Source organism: Nycticebus coucang, chromosome 17 (assembly GCF_027406575.1).
Source record: "Nycticebus coucang isolate mNycCou1 chromosome 17, mNycCou1.pri, whole genome shotgun sequence".
NCBI classification, from domain to species: domain Eukaryota; kingdom Metazoa; phylum Chordata; class Mammalia; order Primates; family Lorisidae; genus Nycticebus; species Nycticebus coucang.
Window position 1 is genome coordinate 49,915,577 of NC_069796.1, and position 20,647 is coordinate 49,936,223.

Consider the following 20,647-nt stretch of genomic DNA (forward strand, 5'->3'; position numbering starts at 1 on the left):
CCAGTGAGCTCTCCTAGTCATTACCGCCCAGGCTGCGCTGGGTGTTAAGAACACAATGAGGGCATTATAAGGCTGGTGGGGAGGGGGTCAGCTGTCCTGGTCATATCAGGTATTAGAAAGGAAGAGGCACACATTTCCCCCTGGAGGAGCCTGCAGTCTCTTAGGAGAGACAGAGACTCACACCATGGCGAGCACTGTTTGATATGACTAATTTCAAAGTATGTGCAGGAACTCTGGGGCACAGAAGGGCAGCAGAGCTGGGCAGGAAGATGGCCTAGGGTGCCCAGAACAGGAGACATATGATCTGGGCTTGAAGATTAGACGTTGGAAAGACCAAGAAGGGCAACAGTGTGCCCAACGGCAGAATCAGCCTGAGCAAAACCACTAGGGCAGCGGTTCTCAACCTGTGGGTCACGACCCCTTTGTAACAATGAAATTATACCCTGCATATCAGATATTTACATTACGATTCATAACAGTAGCAAAATTACAGTTATGAAGTAGCAATGAAAATAATTTTATGGTTGGGGGTCACCACAACATGAGGAACTGTATTAAAGGATCATGGCATTAGGAGGAGGTATTAGGAAGGTTGAGAACCACTGGCCTAAAACCACTGGAAAACACATACTTGCGATGGTTTTAGGAATCGAAACACCGCTCCTCTGTCTGAAAATAATTTTATGGTTGGGGGGTCACCACAACATGAGGAACTGTATTAAAGGGTCACGGCATTAGGAAGGTTGAGAACCACTGCTCTAGGGAGTGAAAGTAAAGGGTGCATTAGGGACACTGATCACCCGGGCTTGCTGCATGGTAGAAATGAGGCATCAAGAAAGAGTAGTAACAAATGGACCAAAGGCAGAGGTGTTCGCTCCTTATGCTGTAGGCTTCAGGAGCCCTGGGGAGGAAGGGAAGGGCATTTAGCCAAGTTGGGAGAATGGAGAGCAAGATCAGCTGCAGGAACACCAGAGAACACTGTGGGCTCAGACCCCAGGGGCAGTTTAGTCTCCCTGCCGGAGACAGCAGAGCCATTTGGGAGGTATAATTGGTGGCTTGTTGGATGATTGGCTGTGGAACAGGAAGAGATATCCCAGATAACTTGGAGGTTCCAGCTGTCATTACCAGGTCACAGAAGAAACGGCAAACGGACTTCATTACATGATCCTAAGGATCAAAGAATTCCCAGGCCACCACCAAAGGATTCCCAGCCCAGCCTGCAGTCATGCCTGCCATCCCAGAGTAAGGTTTAGTGTCCCTCGGAGAAGTGATCTGTCTTTTTACCTCACGTTTCTCTTTTTGCATGGGCAGGACTCACCCCACCTACCACACCCCCGTACAAGCCCACAGAGGAGGACCCCTTCAAGCCAGATATCAAGCACAGCCTGGGCAAAGAGACAGCACCCAGCCTCCCCACCCCAGAGGGTCTCCAGCTCGGGGCCACCTCAGGGCCTGTCCACAAGCTGCCAAAGAAGCATCCAGAGCGGAGTGAGCTGCTGTCCCACCTGCGGCATGCCACAGCCCAGCTGGCCTCCCAGGCTGGCCAGAAGCGCCCTTTCTCCTGTTCCTTTGGAGACCATGACTACTGCCAAGTGCTCAGGCCAGAGGGTGCCCTGCAGAGGAAGGTGCTGAGGTCCTGGGAGCCATCTGGGGTTCACCTTGAGGACTGGCCCCAGCAGGGTGCCCCTCCAGCTGAGGCACAAGCCCCCAGCCAGGAGGAAGATGGAAGCTGTGATGCTGGTGTCCCACCCAAGGACAGTATGCTACTGAGAGACCATGAGATCCGTGCCAGCCTCACTAAGCACTTTGGGCTACTGGAGGCCGCCCTGGAGGATGAAGACCTGGCCTCGTGCAAGAGCCCTGAATATGACACCGTCTTTGAGGATAGCAGCAGCAGCAGTGAGGAGAGCAGCTTCTTCCTAGAGGAGGAAGAGGAGGACAATGAAGAAGAGGACTCAGAGGTCAGTCCCCCTCGCTCTGACCACTGCCCCTACCAGAGCCCACCGAGCAAGGCCAGTCGGCAGCTCTGTTCCCACAGCCGCTCAAGCTCTGATTCCTCGTCCTGCCGCTCCTGGTCACCAACCACCAGAAGGAACTTCAGGTATGCACAGATAGCCTCAGAAGGGGCAGTGAGCAGCTGAGGACCCCAGGTTCCAGGGTGTGAGTGGGGAGAGAAGCCACAGGAAACTTGCTTTGAAATTGACACTACGTGTCCCTCTGCAGCCTGTGTCCTGGTCCGAGGCCCTGAAGGTGGTCTCCCTAGGGGAGTTGTGAGTGAGTCCTAGAGGCAAGCAGAGGCCCATCTGTGGGATGGGGAGTGTCCCAAATCTCCTCGCCTCGGGAGAGGAAGAAAACTCACTTCTTAGCTGTTTGTGTCATTATATGGATTTGTCCCTTGTTCATCTGCTTTTCTATTTATAAAATGCACAGGTTTTTGCAAACATACATGAGATCAGACAATTAAATTCTCAAACTCATCCTGGAAAAAGTGCTACGTGCCTCATTACTGAATATCACTGTAGTCACCAGATGGCCAAGGGGAGTACTGCAAAGGCGACTGTAGAGATATTTAGCAATGAGGGATGTAGAGCACATTTTGTAGGATGAGTTTGTGAACTTAATTGTCCGATCTCATATACGTGCCCAGTTTAAAACCTAAGTGATATTTACATGGAAGAGAAAGATTAGCCCAATTCTAATCTGTGTTCTCGAAAAGTCCCTGGATTCCAAGCAGTGGCATTCCTGTCTCTGGGTCCTGCCGAGTTGCTCTGTGGGTTTTGGCGATCAGTGTGGGACAATGATCAGGAGCCTGCTTGCTCAAACCATCATTGCTCACTGAACCAGACTGGGGAAGGAGCCAGTCCAAAAGTCAGCTGGGGAGCTGGGCAAAAAGAATAGAGGTTTGGCAGATTTGGGGGGTGGGGGCTGGGAGGGAGATGGTTGCCCCTTTCTTTGATCACAGACAGCAGGTCCCCATCCTTGCCGATCCTTCCTGGGGAGGTTCCTTCCTAGCCCTATGCCTGAGTGGCCACCAAGTGATGCTCTGGGTATAAACTGTGCTGCAGAATCACCTGCGGGTCTTAGGCCTGGCTTTCGGGGCCCATCCCTGACCTGATATGAGGGGTAGAGGTGGGGTGGCCTTTCTAACAAGTTCCCAGGTAGTGATGGTTGTCAGAGTACTATAATCTGAGACCAGAATTCAGGCCATATGAACTTAACCTTTTCTTAGAAAACTTCAGATTTTTTTTTTAGAGACAGGGTCTTACTCTGTCACCCTCGGTAGAGTGCTATGGCGTTCCAGCTCACCTCCAGCTCCTGGGCTTAGGCGATTCTCTTGTCTCAGCCTCTGAATTGCTGGGACTACAAGTGCCCACCACAACACCTGGCTATTTTTTATTGAAATTTGGCCAGGGGCAGGTTCAACCCACCCCCACCCTCGGTATGTGAAGCCAGCACCCTACTCACTGAGCCACAGGCGCTGCTCAAAAACTTTAGATTTTTATGTTGTACCAATGGCTCTTAACTGATTATAAATCTGATTAAAGCAAAAGCCCCTCTCCCCATTAAATATGCATAAACATCTAACTAGGCGTTCAATTTTGGAGGGTTCATAAACTCCCCATAAACTAATGTTAAGAAGCCCTAAATTTTCAATTTCTCAAAATGAGTTCCTCAGCAATTTCTCCACAATGCGGGAACCCCTAGTCAGAGTTGGCTTCTGTTAGGCATCTCTGAGCCTGTCTTTCTGGCTCCCTTCTTTCCCAAGGAGTAGCTCCTGCCTACAGCCCTCCAAGGTCAAGGGTTTGGCTTTAGCCTTACTTGGCTGGGGGCTAACCACTCAGTCTCCATCCTGGCAGTTTCCAAGGCCCTCTTCACATAAACACATCCCCCAAGGCCAAAGCTGAGCCCCTTCCTCCCCAGCCTGCTCAAGGGTGTTTGTGCAGGGCCTGTATTCATGCGTTTGCCTGGGGAGAGTTGAGACCCCCTTTAGAAACCCCCGTGGGTTCTCCTTTTCCTCTTCTCACTTTTGGGCCAGGTTCATGGCTGGCTTCTTCTGCTCACTGGAGAAAGTTAATTGGTTCACTGGGTTCTTGCTAAGTTTGGTAAGCCTGGTAAACTAGTAAACAGCCTTCTCCAGACCTGTGCTTCACTACCAAACATCAGGGAACAGGAAATACTTTGAACTGGTTTGACAGCACAAACCCTGAACTCCACAATATCTTCCAGTCACTTTCAGCTCTTCAGGTGGGAACAGTCTACCAATTCTTTTACAAAAGGACGAGAATACCGCCATTATATAGCACTTCAAAGTTTGCAAGTCACATCCCCTTCTGTTACCCTAGTTGAGCTTCACAAGTGTACTTGGAAAGTATGTCTGTGTCTTATCATTTTCATTATTTAGATGAGGAAGCTGAAGCTCAGAAAGGCTAATTTAAAAAATAGAGCAAATATTTATTGAGTGGTTCCTGGGCTAAAGGTTTTAATGTGCATGTTTTTAATTTTATCCTCACCAATGGCTAAGGAGGTGGATACAGTTGGTCATTCCTGTTACGTAGAAGAAGAACTAAAGCTGAGAGGCTTCTGTGCCTGTCCCAGGGTCACCCAGCAGGGAATGAGAGAGCGGGGTTCACACACAAGCTGTCTGACTCACAAGCCTGTGTATTTCTCAAGGACTCAGAATGGAAGAGCAAGGACAACATGCAGACAGGCAAGGAAGGCTGCTAGCCTGTGGCACTTGGGAGCCTGCTTCAACTCTAGGGACTAATTAGCCTGCTAGGCAGACCAGAAGTGGGGGGCTGTTGTGGGAAGGGGACTTGTGCTTGGCTGAGGCACAAACCTATGGAAAGCAATAGTTCTAGAATCAGAAGACCTGCTTCTCGCTCTGACTTCTCCACTTTCTAGCTTTAGAGAAACCCCATCTTGAACCTGAGCCTCAGATTTTTTTTATCTGGAAAATTGAGAAACTTAAGACCTGATAGGTTTTTTTCATCAGATCAAATAAGGTAATGAAGTGAAAGGGCTTTTCTACTCTCGATGGCACAGACAAGCAAGGCTCAGGAGGGTGGTTTATAATTAGCAACACAGTGGTTCCCAGTGATGAAGGCCTGGAAGCTGGCAGAAGGCACGTGTCCAAATGTTCAGACCCACACACAGCCGTGGGCCGTGTTTACTGAAGGGGAAGCTGGGTTTCTTCAGGAGGAAGTTTGGACATGTGTCCCCTCTTAAATAAGTCCTAAAGCAGCTTCCTTGCCTCCTGGAGCACGTCCCCAAACCCCGTGGTCCCTCCTGAGAGTGAGTACCTCTGCTTTGCTTGTTCACCAGCAGATGTGAGAGCAGAGGGCCGTGTTCAGACAGAACGCCAAGCGTCCGGCATGCCAGGAAGCGGCGGGAAAAGGCCATTGTAAGTGACTCGGGGCCCCAGAGAGAGAGGAGACAGGGAGGAAGGGTGGGGGCTTCATGGACCCAAAGCCCTTTGAAGCTAGCTGGTGAGCCCCTCAGCCTTCAGCCCCTGCCTGGGGCAGAAGTGACTGACCTGTGGAAGACAATTTTTTTTTTTTTTTTTTTGGTTTTTGGCTGGGGCTGGGTTTGAACCCAGCACCTCCAGCATATGGGACCGGCGCCCTACCCCTTGAGCCACAGGCGCCGCCCTGTGGAAGACAATTTTATTTCTCCCATTTGAAAAGCACAAGGGTCCCCAAAGGGCATCAAAGGTGGTGCCATGTAAAATCCAGCCAAGGCACTGGCCATGCCACCTGCAGTTGGGGTGATTTCAGGCTCAGCACCTTGGACCTTGAGAGTCCAAGAGGACAAGGAGCAGAGCCAGGTCACAAGCCAGCCCTGCCACCACCTTCTGTGTGACCTTGGGCAGGTTCCCCAAGCCTCGCTTTACTCATCTGTACACAGGAGACTTGGACCTGTGCTTCCTGTGGGTTCCCCCAACCTAATCAGGGCAAAGGGCCCAAGAAAGCCTGTCCCTTCCTCCTTATCTACCTCCCTAATCCTCTCCAAGAGTTAGTCCACCGGCTCTGCCTGGATTTGTGGGTTTGGTGAACCTTTTGCAAAGTTCCCCACAGAGAAAGTTTATTAGGAGCCTGCAGTGTGAGCTGCAGCCAGCAGCTATGTCACGTTACTGGAAAGGAGGGAGAGAAATTCAGAAAGACAGCCTCCCATGGGGTTTTCCCCCATGATGGGCACTTTGAGGAGCAGGAACACGCAGGACCTATGCATACCCCGGAGATATGCCACTGTCTGCGAGCAGGCTGCACACGGAGCACCTTCTTGGAGTCCACGTGTGATCTATTGTTCAGGGTTATGACAAGCCCATCTGAGTCCTAGACTTTAGGCGACAGCGGTGAACAAAACAGATAAGGTCTCCACTCTCATGGTTGGGCAGAAGGGAGAGAAAGACGGCAGGCTCGTAAACAAGGAAGTAAACAGTGTACTCAGGGAGTAGGATGAGCACTGTGAGACTGATAATGTCATGACTCTGAAATAACAGCCGTGTTAGGGCAGTTGAGGAGGATGTACTTATGTGGGTGGTCAGGGAAGGGCATCTTGAGCGAGCTGGGCCCTGAGGGATGAAAAGGGGCAACCATGCAAAGACTCTTCTTGAGCATTGGAACCCTCAGGGCAGTGGCAGGGAAGAGCTTTACGAACTCAAGAAGCTGTAAGGAGGCTGGGAAAGGGGGATTTCTTCAGAGCTGAATCTAGACATGTTATGGTGTATTCTGTGACCTTGCTTACATACCTCAGGCCTGGGTTTTCTTCTTTGCCATCTATGGTATGTGGGTGGGATGGCTAGAGAATCACTGGCTGTAGCCTGTTCTCAGAAAAAAGGCTGTCCAAACCAGAACCTGTTGGTTTTCCCCTGGGAGTGCAGATTTCCAGGAAGAAGGCTGGAGTTTCTCTAGAAGGCCATAGTGACTCTTCCTTCTTCTCTTAGATCTGTCATTTGATCAAGGTGAAGCCACTGAGAGGAGAGGGAACACCGTAGCCTGGGCTTCCCCCAGCCTTCCTCTCTGCCAGCCTTTCTAGGGGAAGAAGAGACTGGCCTGCTGGCTTAGCACCAAACTCTCTTAGAAGTGGCTTCAGGCATTTTGCCTGGGGAAAAACCAAAGAAAGTGGCTCCAATAGCCCTGATGCCCCCACCTCATTACCTCTCCTTGCAACCCACTCTCACTCCCCTGAAGGACTGACTCCCAATGCCCCATTATCAGCCACTCATGGTTCCACTGCAGCTCCTGCCCTCCGTAGACTTGAAACATAAATCTGGAAGCTGCTAAATATGCAGTTCTATTAATGGTGATTAGCCCCTCTCCCTATCAGTGCAGGCTCTGCTCATTTCTTTCATGTAAGCTTTTGCTTCCTTTGGGGGCATTTTCCTGTCCAACACTCAGCAGGCCCCCTCCAACAAGGCAGGTGCTCTGGGGAAGAAATTATCATAGTCCTCTTTTTGACTGCAGTTGGTTTTGCCCTCTCAGCCAGGGGTCTGTGCTCAGCCAGGTGTCAGGAACCAAAGGAGTCTCCATGAGGACCCACCACCAGGGGGCGCCGGAAGCCAGGCGATGACTTGTGTTTCTTTTTCTCTCTCTCCTCCCCCTTCCACCTCCCTCCCTCTCTGGCAGGGCGAAGGCCGCCTGGTGTATGTTCGAAATCTCTCCAGTGACATGAGCTCCCGAGAGCTGAAGAGGCGCTTCGAAGTGTTTGGCGAGATTGTAGAGTGTCAGGTGCTGACGAGAAGTAAGAAGTGAGTGGAGTCATCGCCATCGCAAATGTGGGGCACGGGGAGGGTTGCGAGGCCTAAGAGCAGCTTCCCACCCAAAGGGAACGTTGCACTGGTGTGTAGATCACTTCTTGGGTGAAGGAAACAACTACAACTTGGACTTTACCTTATAAATGCAAACAATGTGACCTCATCATGTGTACCCTCTTATTAATCTGAAATTAAAAAAAAAATTCCCAAGAAGATTTGCAGAATGAATTTGATGAAATTGGGCGGCGCAGGTGGCTCAGTGAGTAGGGCGCCAGCCCCTTATACCGAGGGTGGCGGGTTCTAACCCCGCTCCGGTCAAACTGCAACAAAAAAATATAGGGTGTTGTGGCGGGCGCCTGTGGTGCCAGCTACTCGGGAGGCTGAGGCAAGAGAATCGCCTAAGCCCAAGAGCTAGAGGTTGCTGTGAGCTGTGACACCACAGCACTCTACAAAGGGCAACAAAGTGAGACTGTGTCTCTAAAAAAATAATAATTAAAAAATAATTTTAAAAAGTATTTGAGGAAATTGTGCAGCCAGTAACAGCAGAAAGCAGCAACTGCTGCTGGTTTGCTGGGTAGCAGGCAGTTCCCACGGGTCCTCTTTTCTTACTTTGTGATGCTCCCGTGAAGTAGGTGCTCTCACTCTTTCCATTGCTATGCTCTCTTGAAGAGTTCAGACCAGTTAACTGAGCAGCTAGTTCAGGGCACAGCCAGGACCGGAGCCCACATGTCTGCTGCTTCAGGCCTTTGCCCTGAAGGTCATACAGGGTAGCAAACAGCTGCTGGGCAGCTTGAAGACGCCCGTGCGTTGGTACCTGTCTGTATTACAAGCTCCGTGCCACTCACATCCCTCCCCTCCTCTGCAGGTGTAAGTCCTGGGCCTTCTGTTTTGCTGAAAGCCCTAGTTTTTCCTCACTCACCTGGAAAAGCAGTATTTCATCTGTCACATCTGTCAGGGAATCGGCAAAAAGAACTAGGTTGCATATGAATGCACAATTTAGATGTCAAAACTTTGTCAGTTTTGAAATATTTCTAAATTAATTCCCATGATATTTGCAAACTAAGTTACTAGGGTTTTAAAATCCTAATTTAAAAATAATAAAAAGCTCAGTAAGAAAACAGTTTCTTGTATAAGAGTTATTATGTATTTCTTACCCATTAGAATGGCTACTATAAAAAAAAAACAAACAGAAAATAAGTGCTTGTGAAGATGTGGAAAAATTGGAACCTTTGTATATAGTGTTGATGGGATTGTAAAATAATGTTGCTGATATGGAAAACAATATGTCAGTTCCTCAAAGAATAAAACATAGAAATACAATATGACCCAATAATTCCACTTACATAGCATGGGTATATATCCAAAAGAAATGAAAATGGAATTTTTTTTTCTTTTTTTTTGAAACAAGGTCTCTCCCTGTCACCCATGCTGGAGTGTAGTGGCATCATCATAGTTCACTGCAACCTCTAACTCCTGAGCTGAAGTGATCCTCCTTCCTCAGCCTCCTGAGTAGCTGGGACTACTGGTGCCCGCCACCACACCCGGCTAATTATTCTTTTTTTTTTTGTAGATACAGAGTCTCATTCTTGCTCACGTTGGTCTCGAACTCCTGGCCTCAAGTGATCCTCCCACGTTGGCCTGTCACAGTACTAGGATTACTGGTGTGAGCAACTGCACCCAGCCTTGGAACCAATATCTTGAAGAGATATTCATTTACCTATGTCCATAGCAGTATTATTCATACTAGCCAAGAGGTGGAAATAACCTAAATGTATATCAACAGATGACTAGATAATCAAAATGTTACACACACACACACACACACACACACACACACATCATAGTGGAATATTATAAAGCCTTCAAAAGGAAGTAAGTTCTGACATGCTGCCACATAGATGAACCCTGAGGGCATTATTCTAAGTGAAAAAACCAGTCACAAAAAGGCAAATACTGTATGATTCCACTTAACACGATGTATCTAAAATAGTCTTATTTGGTCTGGGTGCAATGGCCCATACCTGTAATCTCACCACTCTGGGAGTCTAAGGCAGGAGGATTACTTGAGGCCAGAAGTTTGAACCAGCATGGGCAACATAAGAGATCCCACCTCTACAAAAAAATTTGTTCAAGTGGTGGGGCATGGTAGCACACATGTATAGAGCTAACAACCCAGGAGGTAGAGGCAGGAGGATCAACTCTAATTTCACCACTACACTCCAATGTGGAAGACAGAATGAATTCCTATCTCTGAAAAAAGTGAAATAAATAAATACGTAAATAAAATGGTTAAATTTCTAGAAATAGTAGAGTCATGAGGGAGGGGGATTAAGGAAGATATTTAATGGGTATAGAGTTTCAGTTTTGCAAGATGAAAAATTTCTGAAGATCTTTGGTTTCCACATGCACAAGCTCAAAAAAAAAAAAAATCCTGAAGATCCATTGTACAACAATGTGAATATAGTTAATACCACTGAACAGTATACTTAAAAGGGTAAAGATGAAAAATTTTTTACCACTTTCCAAAAGAGTCATTACAAACAGAACTGTTAAGTTCTGTGTAGTCTTGAGGTTGTCAGATGAACATAACATGTACCAACTAAGCAAGCAAGCCCTCTCTTTAGAGAAGGGTCAATCTGTTAAGATTTTGAAAGCACCCAAAGATCTTCAAAAAGAGTTTTGGACATACTACCACTTTTAGACATTTAAAGAGGCAGAAGAGTTCAAACTTTGTTCTGGTTCAGAAAAGTATCAGGAAATATAAGTCACTTAAATGTTTATTAGGCACCAACTATTTGTAAGCCTGTCCTAATCAATAGGGGAATGCCACTTTGCCTCTGCCCTGGATGAGTTTAACCAATCAGGATTCTTTCTCTTGTTTGTGAAAGTGAAAAATCAAGGTAGAACTGGCTTTAGATCCTTCTTAGGCAGACTTTTCTCCTAGTTGCAAAGTGGCTGCCTCTAGCTCTAAGCTTAACCTCCCACCAGCTTAGAGACTGGAGTCTCTAACCCCAGCAGGAGTCACCTGTGTGACTCCAACAAAGACCTGGGATGGATTCTTTGGGGTTCACCTTTGGGTCACAGGCACATCCTTGAACAAACCACTGTGTCCAGAGAGGGTCTCTGTCATGTGACTTACCCTGGCATCCTGAGCCTGGTTGCCCACACAGTGCTGGAATCAGAGGAAGGGGAGTGAATGCTAAGCAGGAAGACATAGTAAACGTACAGTATACCAGCCATGGTAGGGCAAGTGGCAGCCAAGTCAGCAGCCAAGGAAGGGATGGCTGAGGGCGGCTTTGAAAGATACAGAGAGTAGGGTGGTGCCTGTGGCTCAAAGGAGTAGGGCCCCGGCCCCATATACCGGAGGTGGTGAGTTCAAACCCAGCCCCGGCCAAAAACTGCAAAAAAAAAAGAAAGATACAGACAGTAGTCTAGTGGTATAGTTGAGGGGGTGGAGGTAGGTATGGTGAGTCCAGGTGGGAATAATGAGCAAAATAGAGTTGTTTTTTTTTTTTTTTGAGACAGAGCCTCAAGCTGTCACCCTGGGTAGAGTGCCATGGCATCACAGCTCACAGCACCCTCTAACTCCTGGGCTCAAGCAATTCTCCTGCCTCCGCCTCCCAAGTAGCTGGGACAACAGGCACCCACTACAAGGCCCAGCTATTTTTTGGTTGCGGCCATCATTGTTGTTTAGTGGGCCTGGGCTGGATTCGAACCCACCAGCTCAGGTGTATGTGGCTGGTGCCTTAGCTGCTTGAGCCACAGGCACTGAGCTGTTTTTTTTTTTTTTGTTTGTTTGTTTTGTTTTGTTTGAGACAGAGTCCCACTGTGTCACCCTGGGTAGAGTGCTATGGCGTCACAGCTCACAGCAACCTGAGACTCTTGGCCTTAAGCAATTCTCTTGCCTCAGCCTCCCATGTAGCGGGAGTACAGGTGCCCGCAAGAACGCCCGACTATTTTTGTTGTTGTTGTTGCCATTGTTGTTTAGCTGACCTGGGCTGGATTCAAACCCTCCAGCCTCGTTGTATGTGGCTGACACTGTAATCACTGTGCTATGGGCGCTGAGCCGAAGTAGAGGTTTTTAAGAGCATTGATTTTAATGTTGGGGAAGCCTGTGTTTGCATCCCTGCTCTGCTGCTGCTGTTGGATAAATTCCTGGACTCCACGGAGCTTGTTTCCTCATCTGTGAGGTGGAAATAACAGCAGTACCCACCTCACAGGATCATTTGAAGAGGCCACGTGTGGTGGCCAGCACCTGGCAAACATTCGACAAATTAGCTGCTCTTATTATTACTACATTGCAGAGATCAGCCTAGTGATTGTCATCATCTCTATTTAGGCAGCCACGTGACATGGGTCCCAAATCCTTATGGCATTCTGCTCCTCATCTAGTAACGGGTGGTCTGACAGCGTCCACCAAGCCGGTCAGGTAACACACTCCCCTTGTCCTCTCCCCCAGAGGTGAGAAGTACGGCTTCATCACCTACCGGTGTTCTGAGCATGCGGCCCTCTCTCTGAGGAATGGCGCTGCCCTGAGGAAGCGCAATGAGCCCGCCTTCCAGCTGAGCTATGGGGGGCTCCGGCACTTCTGCTGGCCCAGATATGCTGACTTTGGTAAGTCCCCAAGGCACCAGTCTAGTGAGACTCAGAGCACGGGAGAGGGGCAGCGATTTCTTTGAATGAAACCAGACCTACAGCCATCTGGACACAGTTGCCAGGCCCAAGCCCCAAGGTGCTGATTGGTATAACTCAGCAGCCCCTTTGTTTTTCTTCTGGTCTCTGGTCCATCTCATTCTGTCCTATGACTGGAACCAAAGACAGTCAACCCTCCCATGGCAGGGTTCCATCTTGTGTGTACAGCCAGCTGGTAGAACCATGACCACTATCTATTTGACCTCACAAGGCCAGCGGCTGCCCTCCCGCTGAGGGGCATTCCATGGTGACCCGTGACAAAGCAGTATCCTTGGCCATTAGTGGACTACGGTGAAACAATGCTGTCATCATGGCCTTGGCATTTGGGGACAAGATTGTGATGAAAGACAGAGATGTAGGATCTTGTGATTGTCTGGCCTTTCTTAAGTTGCTCACTACCTTCCCCTCTCACTGACTTCTCCACCCACCCTCATACCCAGATTGCAATTCGGAAGAGGCCCTTCCTGCATCAGGGAAGAGCAAGTACGAAGCCATGGATTTCGACAGCTTACTGAAAGAGGCCCAGCAGAGCCTGCATTGATAACAGCCTTAACCCTCGAGGAATACCTCAATACCTCAGACAAGGCCCTTCTAATATGTTTACGTTTTCAAAGAAATCAAGTATATGATGAGGAGAGCGAGCGAGCGTGAGAGAGACTTGAAACTACTGTCCTTTTAAAAAAAAAAATCAATGTTTACATTGAACAAAGCTGCTTCTGTCTGTGAGTTTCCATGGTGTTGACGTTCCACTGCCACATAGTGTCCTTGCTTCCAATGGGTTGTCCTGGGTGCGCCTTGGAGTGCTGGTCAGTTTCCCGTTGCCCCTTCCTGCCTTCCTGATTGACTTCCTCTTGTAGACTTGCAGCTGTGTTCACCATACCATTTCTTGTCTGTAGTGTGTGGTGATGAAATTGTTACTTGTGAATAGAATCAGGATTATAAACTCCTTTTTAATTGATGATAAAAAAAAGTATATCCTTAAAATAATGTATTTATGGCTCAGATGTACTGTGCCTGGGATTATTGTATTTTGCTTCCTTGATTTTTTAACTATGCACTGGCATGAGGTGTTTGCCACTGAGCTGCTCTGCTCCCCTTGCCAGATTGCTCTGCAGGTGCTGGGCGGCTGGTAGGCTGGTCCCCAGGAAGGCGTGGCCTACAGCCACAACGAAGAGCTGTGGAGAGAGGTTTCCAGGCTATTTCTGTCAAGCCCTGCACCGTCTCTTATTGAGCTAGTTTGGGTCACATTACCCTGAGAGTCCCCATCTTGTGCCCAGCTCACACTTAGAGTGGGTGCCCATCTAGTAGACCTTCAAATACCTTGGAAGGATGTTGGGGCAAGCTGCATTATTCCCATTTTCCAGATGAGACTGGTCATGCCCAGAAAGGCAAACGACTTGTGCAAGCTCCCATAGCCAGTGAGAAGACTGAGCAGTGACCCAGACCAGGTCTTCTGGTTCCTGGTCCCATGCTTTTACAGTAGCTGGGGGAAAGATGCAAAGATTCGGGGACTGAAAGAGATGAGTTTGGCTAAATTGAGCACCAGGTTAGGAGCCTAAGGGCTCATTTCAGGGGATAAGTCAACAGTTGACTCACCGGCATCAGGTGAATTTAAGCTCTGGCGTGTGCCCTGGGTGCACCATCAGCTTCCATCCTGAGTAGTCCTACAGTTTACCTCCACCTATGGACACAACATCATAGCTTCAGGGTACACCCGGCAGTGGTACAGATAGATAGCCTGGGAGCAATCATCCTTTTGGGGCCAACTGCCAAGACATCCTACTCCCTTCAGCTAGTCTCTTGTCTTGAGATTTTCCTTGTCTTGGAAAATTGTTTTTGTGGTGTGAGACGGGGGAGCCAAGAGGAAGATGTGAGGGTCAGGGATAGATGAGACAATCTAGCTCCCCTCCAACTTAGAAAACGTTCTGTTGGGCTTTACTTTAAACTTTGTGTTCTTAAGTGATGTCAAAGCCATGCCCAGCTGGATGTTCTGCAGGTGCCTTGGGGGCTATTTGTGAGGTGGCAGGGTAGAGTGCATTGCTTCTGCTTCAGACAGAGCAGTTCCTCCAGAAGTCTTTCATGCATTAGGGTTCCTTGGAGGAATTTTTGTATTAAAAAAAAAGTCCTATTGCTTAAAAAAATGTGAAAGTGACTCATTAAACAAAACAAGCTAATTGAGTATATTGCTAATGCGAAGCTTAGTTCTTTCAGAATTGGTAGTTGATTTTATTTTTTTAAGACTATCAAATACCTCAGTAGGTAAACTGAGCCCATGATCTTATCCTGGATGGTGAGCATAATCCCAGCCAGTAAGTAGGTAAGGTTGGTGGAGATAGGCTTTCTCAGGGATAGGGAATTTGAGCTTCTGTGTGTCAAGTCCATTGACCTCTCTGGACCCTTTTCTGTGAAATGGACTGAGGGGCAGAGTAGGCAAGAATTAGCCAACAGTCTTAGCTTCTGCAAAGGCAGTGTCTAGCCCAAGCTGGCAAATACATAGCACATGTGATACTATTCCCAGGTCCCCAGGCCAATGCAGACATGAGTAATTGATCACAGCAGGTTCTTTGAGCCTAATAAAAATCCTCAATACAATGCTCTGAGAAGCCATTACTAATTGATTACAGTTTAATTTCTTTGATATGCGGGTCTAATCTTTGAAAGGTTTCCATCAATCATATAGAAACATGCTAGCTGGGTCTCTTGCTAGCTCATCTCTATTTTTCATGAGAGAAAACTCCTAAAGCCATTCATTGGCATAAGACTCCCGATACTACTGTGGCACACAGTTCCACTTGGGTGGGCACAGTGGTGGTGATGGGGTAGCGGAATAGCAGACAGGAACATATTTGGGAAAGGCAGAGCTTAAGGAGATGGACCAAAAATGAGACTTTCCATAGCACAGACCTACTCATTCAGAATTCCTTTATAGCTATTCACTGCCTAGCACACAGTAGGCACACAATAAACAGTTATGGAATGAAGTAGAATTTTAATCCTTCCACTGCAGATTTCACCCTGCGGAAGCCAGTAGGAAAAAGCAGAGCACTAGCTTCAGAGTCTGGATAGCTGGGGGGAGTCCCAACTTCACCAAGAATTTACTTTGTTATTTAGGTAAGTCCCTTCTCCTCCCTGGCTTCATAGTGCTGGAGGGAGTTGAGTGATAGGATTTCTAAGCCCCTCCTGTTTGCTTCTTCCTTGACTGTGTCTGGCCAGAGAGCCTGCCTTGAGCTGGTAGTACTTCAGGGTAAGAAAATGCAGATTTTTAGTGAAGAATAAGTCTCTCTCCTTGACCCCTTTGGGATCAGTTGAAGTTGCCCTTTCATGTCAGATTAATCCAGGGCACTTGAAGTTACTTAGGTTTTGGCCCTTGTGCAGAGCAGAAATATCAGGGCATTGGGTCATTATGTGCCTAATGTCAGGGCTTGTGGCCACTGATAAGAGCACCAAGCAGTCTCTGCTTGCCATCTCATACATAAAAGGCTTCAAGTTCTCAAATTGACCAACACTGCAGATGACCTCTATCCAGAAGGACTCTTTCGGTGCTGTGATTACTTACCACGGAAACTCCAAGGTCTCTCCAGCAAAATTAGTCAAGCTTTGTCTCTTTCCTACCAAATTAAGGGGTAACCCAGAGGGAGCAGCTGCCATTGGCAACCATCTCGCTGTAGCTCTGTCCTAGTGTTTGCTCTTCGATGATGTTTACATGTGATTGCCATAAAAGCTTACTGTAGACTGTGTTGATAGCTTCCCGCGCTGGGCAGGTTGTGCCGTCCATCTCTGTGCTGTGCTGGTGTTTCCCAAAGATGTCTGATCCAACCGCTAAGTGGAATTCTTCCATCTCCTTCCTCAGTCTATACAAGGCTGAATCAGAATCCTCACTCTCGGGGGCTCTGGTTACTGAAGGAAAATGCATCAAAAAGGTAAAGAATATGAGTGGATGGAGTGCAGCTAAGAACCACCCCCACCCCCCCTTCTCTCCTTTTCTGGCCTCGCAACCTGAAAATGTCTTTGAGTCAAAAAATACCAGTTGGGTCTGCATCTACCTTGAGATCTCACAGAATCGAGTGTCATATGTGCCTAAGAGAGGCAGGAGGAGAGGGGAGGAATGATCTGAGCCATCATAAAGACTCAGTCCTCAAGTCCTGACATGGGAAAAGACACAGTGAGATAGATGTCATGCATTGCCAAAGCCCGTGCTTGTTGGTTCTTCTAGAACCTAGGCATATGCAGTATGCCTGCTAGGGCCACTGTGCGATGGCAAGCAAGGGGGAAGAGGAAGCATGACAGGTAAGTCCTGCATGGACAACTTGGTCCACAGTCCATCCTAGGCCTTGAGTTCAGTTGAAATCTCAGTGGAGCCTGTAGTTTGAGAGACAGCTTATCCCAAATGTGAAGCAGAATGAACTTAGAGCATGGGTTGATCTGACTTATTGATGTCAAAATTACAGTATTTTTCTTAGCATTTGAGATTTAGCAGCTGCCCACCATTTGGGGGAGCCCTATGTCCCAGTATCAGATATGATAAAGGAAAGAAATTAGATGTGAAATAGCAAAGAAAGTGAACCTAATGGTTTCACTGGCCAAAGAATAGAGACCCTCTCACTTCTTCCCACTAGGGCAGAAGGAAACTGATTAGTACTATGTGCAATATGGTAAAGTTAGTCCCCAAGTCCCTGAGGCATTTGCACACATGGATGGTTCTTTTTTTTTTTTTTTTAGAGACAGAGTCTCACTTTATGGCCCTCAGTAGAGTGCCATGGCATCACACAGCTCACAGCAACCTCCAACTCCTGGGCTTAAGCGATTCTCTTGCCTCAGCCTCCCGAGTAGCTGGGACTACAGGCGCCCGCCACAACGCCCAGCTGTTTTGCACACATGGATGGTTCCAGGGCTGTTGTGGAGTCTGGAGGTACAGGGTAAATGGAGAGAAAACTCACATGCACTGAAAAGACCTGGGTAGGGGAGCCTCTGAGAGCTGCTGATTACCTAGGAAGTAGGCAGAGGCTGACTTTGCATGAACCAATGAAAGTACTTGGAGAAAATCACAACACTTCAGCCTGGATCCATGTTCCTAAGCTGGTGAATGTGGATCTCCTTTGGCTGTGTGAGGTGCTCTCCCGGGGACTGGGAAAGGGGCTGGTGTGTGAGAAAAGAAAGGACAGACAGGCCTTCCCAGATACTGGCAGCAGGAAAGCCAGTGCTAGGGCCACGTCAGGAGCCCTAGAAACAGAGAGCCATGGGTTTGGATCTCGGTACCCACTTTTGTAGAAAGATAAAAACAGCCCACCCACCTGAAGTGGGTTTGTGGAGCAAGTCATTTAACTACAAGCCATCTTAGTGTGAGAAACCCCAATGTTTCTTACTTTCTGTGTGACCTTGGGCTCCTGTTTTCTCATCTACCCAATGACAGTGTTGACTATGAGCCCTAAAGTCCCTTGACCTCTGAGAGGCTTAGGTTCCCATCCTGCAACATGGGAATCTATCACTCCCCTGTACAACCAAATTCACTGTCTGGCTGTGTCCAGCTTCTGTCCAGGGTAAGCATTCCTCTGCAAGAACCAACCAGCCACAGCTTCAACCCCACATGGTCCTTACTAAGTTGCCTTATACGAGGAGGCCAGCTCCCCAAGACAGATCTAAGCCATAGTTTCTCGTGGGGATGGTGAGGAGGGAAGCCCCCGGTAGACTAGGTAGTGATGTGGAGCCCCACATCAACCTGTCATCGTGCCCACCGAACAGCTTTTAATCCGAATGTTGTGGCCACTTGGCTGTTATGTCTCTGGTTCTCAGACAATACTAGCAATACACTTGTTTTTTTCCAAACAGCTTAACATAGGCACTTTTTACACATTTCTTTCAAAAGATTGTAAAACATATGGGGCAACAGGAGGCATCGATCACACTGCATATGTTTAGGGCAGCTTTTGTGGTTTTTTTTGTTTGTTTCTTTCTTTCTTTAATGGTATAGCAGCAGTGATTGAGGCTTCGGGATTTGTGGGGGGACAGATTTTCACTTTTTTTTTTTTTTTCATCACAATGCCCTGCACATCCAGAAAGAGTACAAAAATCCTACTGCCCAGCTTTGGGGCTTGGGAAATAACGTTTTGTAAGCGGTCAGTCCTGGACTATACAACAACCCTCCTCAAAGGGGTCTTTATATAGCTAGAACCCCCTCTTTGCTATATTTTTTTTGTCAAAGGATTCTCCAAGGAAGCCTTAAAAAGCTTCCTTTCTCACTTTACCAGCCTTGCTGATGGGTTACTTGTGGAGGGGATTGGTCAGTCTCCACCTCAGCACTTTGCCTTATCAACATGTGTTTGCCATCTAGTGGCCGAGACTGTATCCACCAGCTGCCAAGATGGAAGGCAAATAAATCATTTTGGCCACCTTGCTGTCCAACGCTGTGGGAATGAAATGTCATGACATGAACAAACTGTGCGTTCAGAGCCCAGCATGACACTAGGGTCAAAAGACTCCAGAAGCAACTACACAGGCTCTCACGCACACTGAGAAATGCACTGCTGTCCTGTGGGCAAAGGAGACAGGAGAGGCCCTGCATCCAGGTACCCGGGAGGGGTTTGCTGTAACTGCAATACTGGCAGCCCAGCTGCTGACCTTGTTCAGTGAACCTCTGCTAGGTAGCCTGCATTATACCCCTGGGGCATGTGAGGAGGTTGGCTGTAAGGATTCTGGGGCAGAGGGCCTAGCCATGACCTATGATATGGTCCACCAAATAGCCAAATAAGGTTTTTTGTTTGATTTTTTTGTTTCGTTTTGTATTTTGTGCTTTAAAATCTTGTCAAATGCTTTTGTGTTAGGAATAAAAAGTCATAAACTATTCTCAACTTTGTTTCTTGAAGGATATTCTGATTCTGATGGAAACAGGTTGGAAAACTCTAGGGGAGCGTGCTCTGGGTGGTGTGTGGAACAGAGAAATGGACCACTTGGATTTCCAGAGGGTTTCTGGGGAAGATGGCCATCCAGAAGTCCAGCTTAGTGCAATCTGCTCTGGAAATACACACCCACCCCCCTCACCTCCTTGTGCCATGATATTAGCATTGGCTTGGAGCATCTGCTTCTGCCAGAGGCGGCTGCTAATTATGAAACCAACACAAGATCCCTCTTCCCAACCCCAGGTTTCTAGAGAAGGTGTCTGTGGCTACCCTTAATCATGGGCAGAGTGGTCCCTATGGTCCCTTCCAGCATTTGGAACCATATCCTATCCATATCCAAATCTTGGACTCAAATCCTTTTCTCTTGGTGTGAACATACAGCCCAGAGAATTCTGAGCAATAGGAGCCCAGGCTTCCCCTGGCTCTGAAACAGGGTCAAACCAGGGAATGGCTAAACTTGTGAGGTTTTGTCATCCCCAGGGGTACTACCATAGGGGGCATTATTTATTAGGAAGCTCGATAAGGTAATTACAACCTGGGGTGTATGAGTGTAAGGCTGTGTTTGTGTTGTATGTAAGTGTAGGTGTGTGTGCATGCACACAGGTGTCTGTGCTTGTGTGTGTGTGTGGAATTACATTGATGCATTTCTTGAGAAAGGTGCAAGAATTTCACCTACACAGAGGGACACATCTGCTTTGTTATTTATAATAGAAAGCTAAATTTTAATTTTTTAAAGGACACTGCTAATGATTGAGAATCGAGTTTTTAGTTTTGCTATTTTTTTTAATTGGTAGAGGATTTTTATATATTTTTTCCATTTTGTTGGATTGTGTCCTTATTTATATAAATACTTTATCTGTAAGAGGCAAGGAAGAAACCTTCTTTGCTTTTAATTATTGTGGTTGTCATTGTCCCTATTTTATTTCTGGTGTGATTTATCTGTCTTACCTTCTAAAATGAGAAAATGTTTTCCTGTATTTGTACATTGTCAGATTCTATAGTTTCATAGATAATTTAACCAAATTGCTCTATGTATTATTATTCTGTGAGTATAAAGTTCTATTTTAACGTCTGTAAATACTTCAGAACTGGCTTCTTTTCTCAAACTTCCACTGGGGAGTTATTGTTTACATCACAAAAACTGTAGAATCTCTTTGCTCATGTACTGTAAATAGTGAAGTGATCTGCTTATAAATAAACTTAACAAATACACTATGGAGATTAAAAAGAAAATACCACCACAACCCTGCCTAGACACGTCTTTCTTTATTGTTCCTGATACCTCACTGAGGCATACCCTGGCATTCAA

General features: G+C 47.3%; 1 protein-coding gene across 2 annotated transcripts in view; it reads left to right on the forward strand.

Annotated features, from left to right (window-relative positions):
- PPARGC1B (PPARG coactivator 1 beta) overlaps positions 1-20,578 on the forward strand; it is a 118,884-nt gene extending 98,306 nt beyond the window's left edge. The window contains exons 8-12 of one of the 2 annotated variants that reach the window (XM_053566852.1): positions 1,312-2,101; positions 5,326-5,401; positions 7,626-7,747; positions 12,093-12,182; positions 12,886-20,578. In XM_053566852.1, coding sequence (XP_053422827.1) covers positions 1,312-2,101; positions 5,326-5,401; positions 7,626-7,747; positions 12,093-12,182; positions 12,886-13,096 — 1,289 coding nt within the window. In that variant the 3' untranslated portion in view covers positions 13,097-20,578. Of the gene's footprint in view, positions 1-1,311; positions 2,102-5,325; positions 5,402-7,625; positions 7,748-12,092; positions 12,183-12,212; positions 12,368-12,885 lie in introns of both variants that reach the window. The other variant, XM_053566853.1, reaches the window with a different exon arrangement.
- The last annotated feature ends 69 nt before the right edge of the window (positions 20,579-20,647 follow it).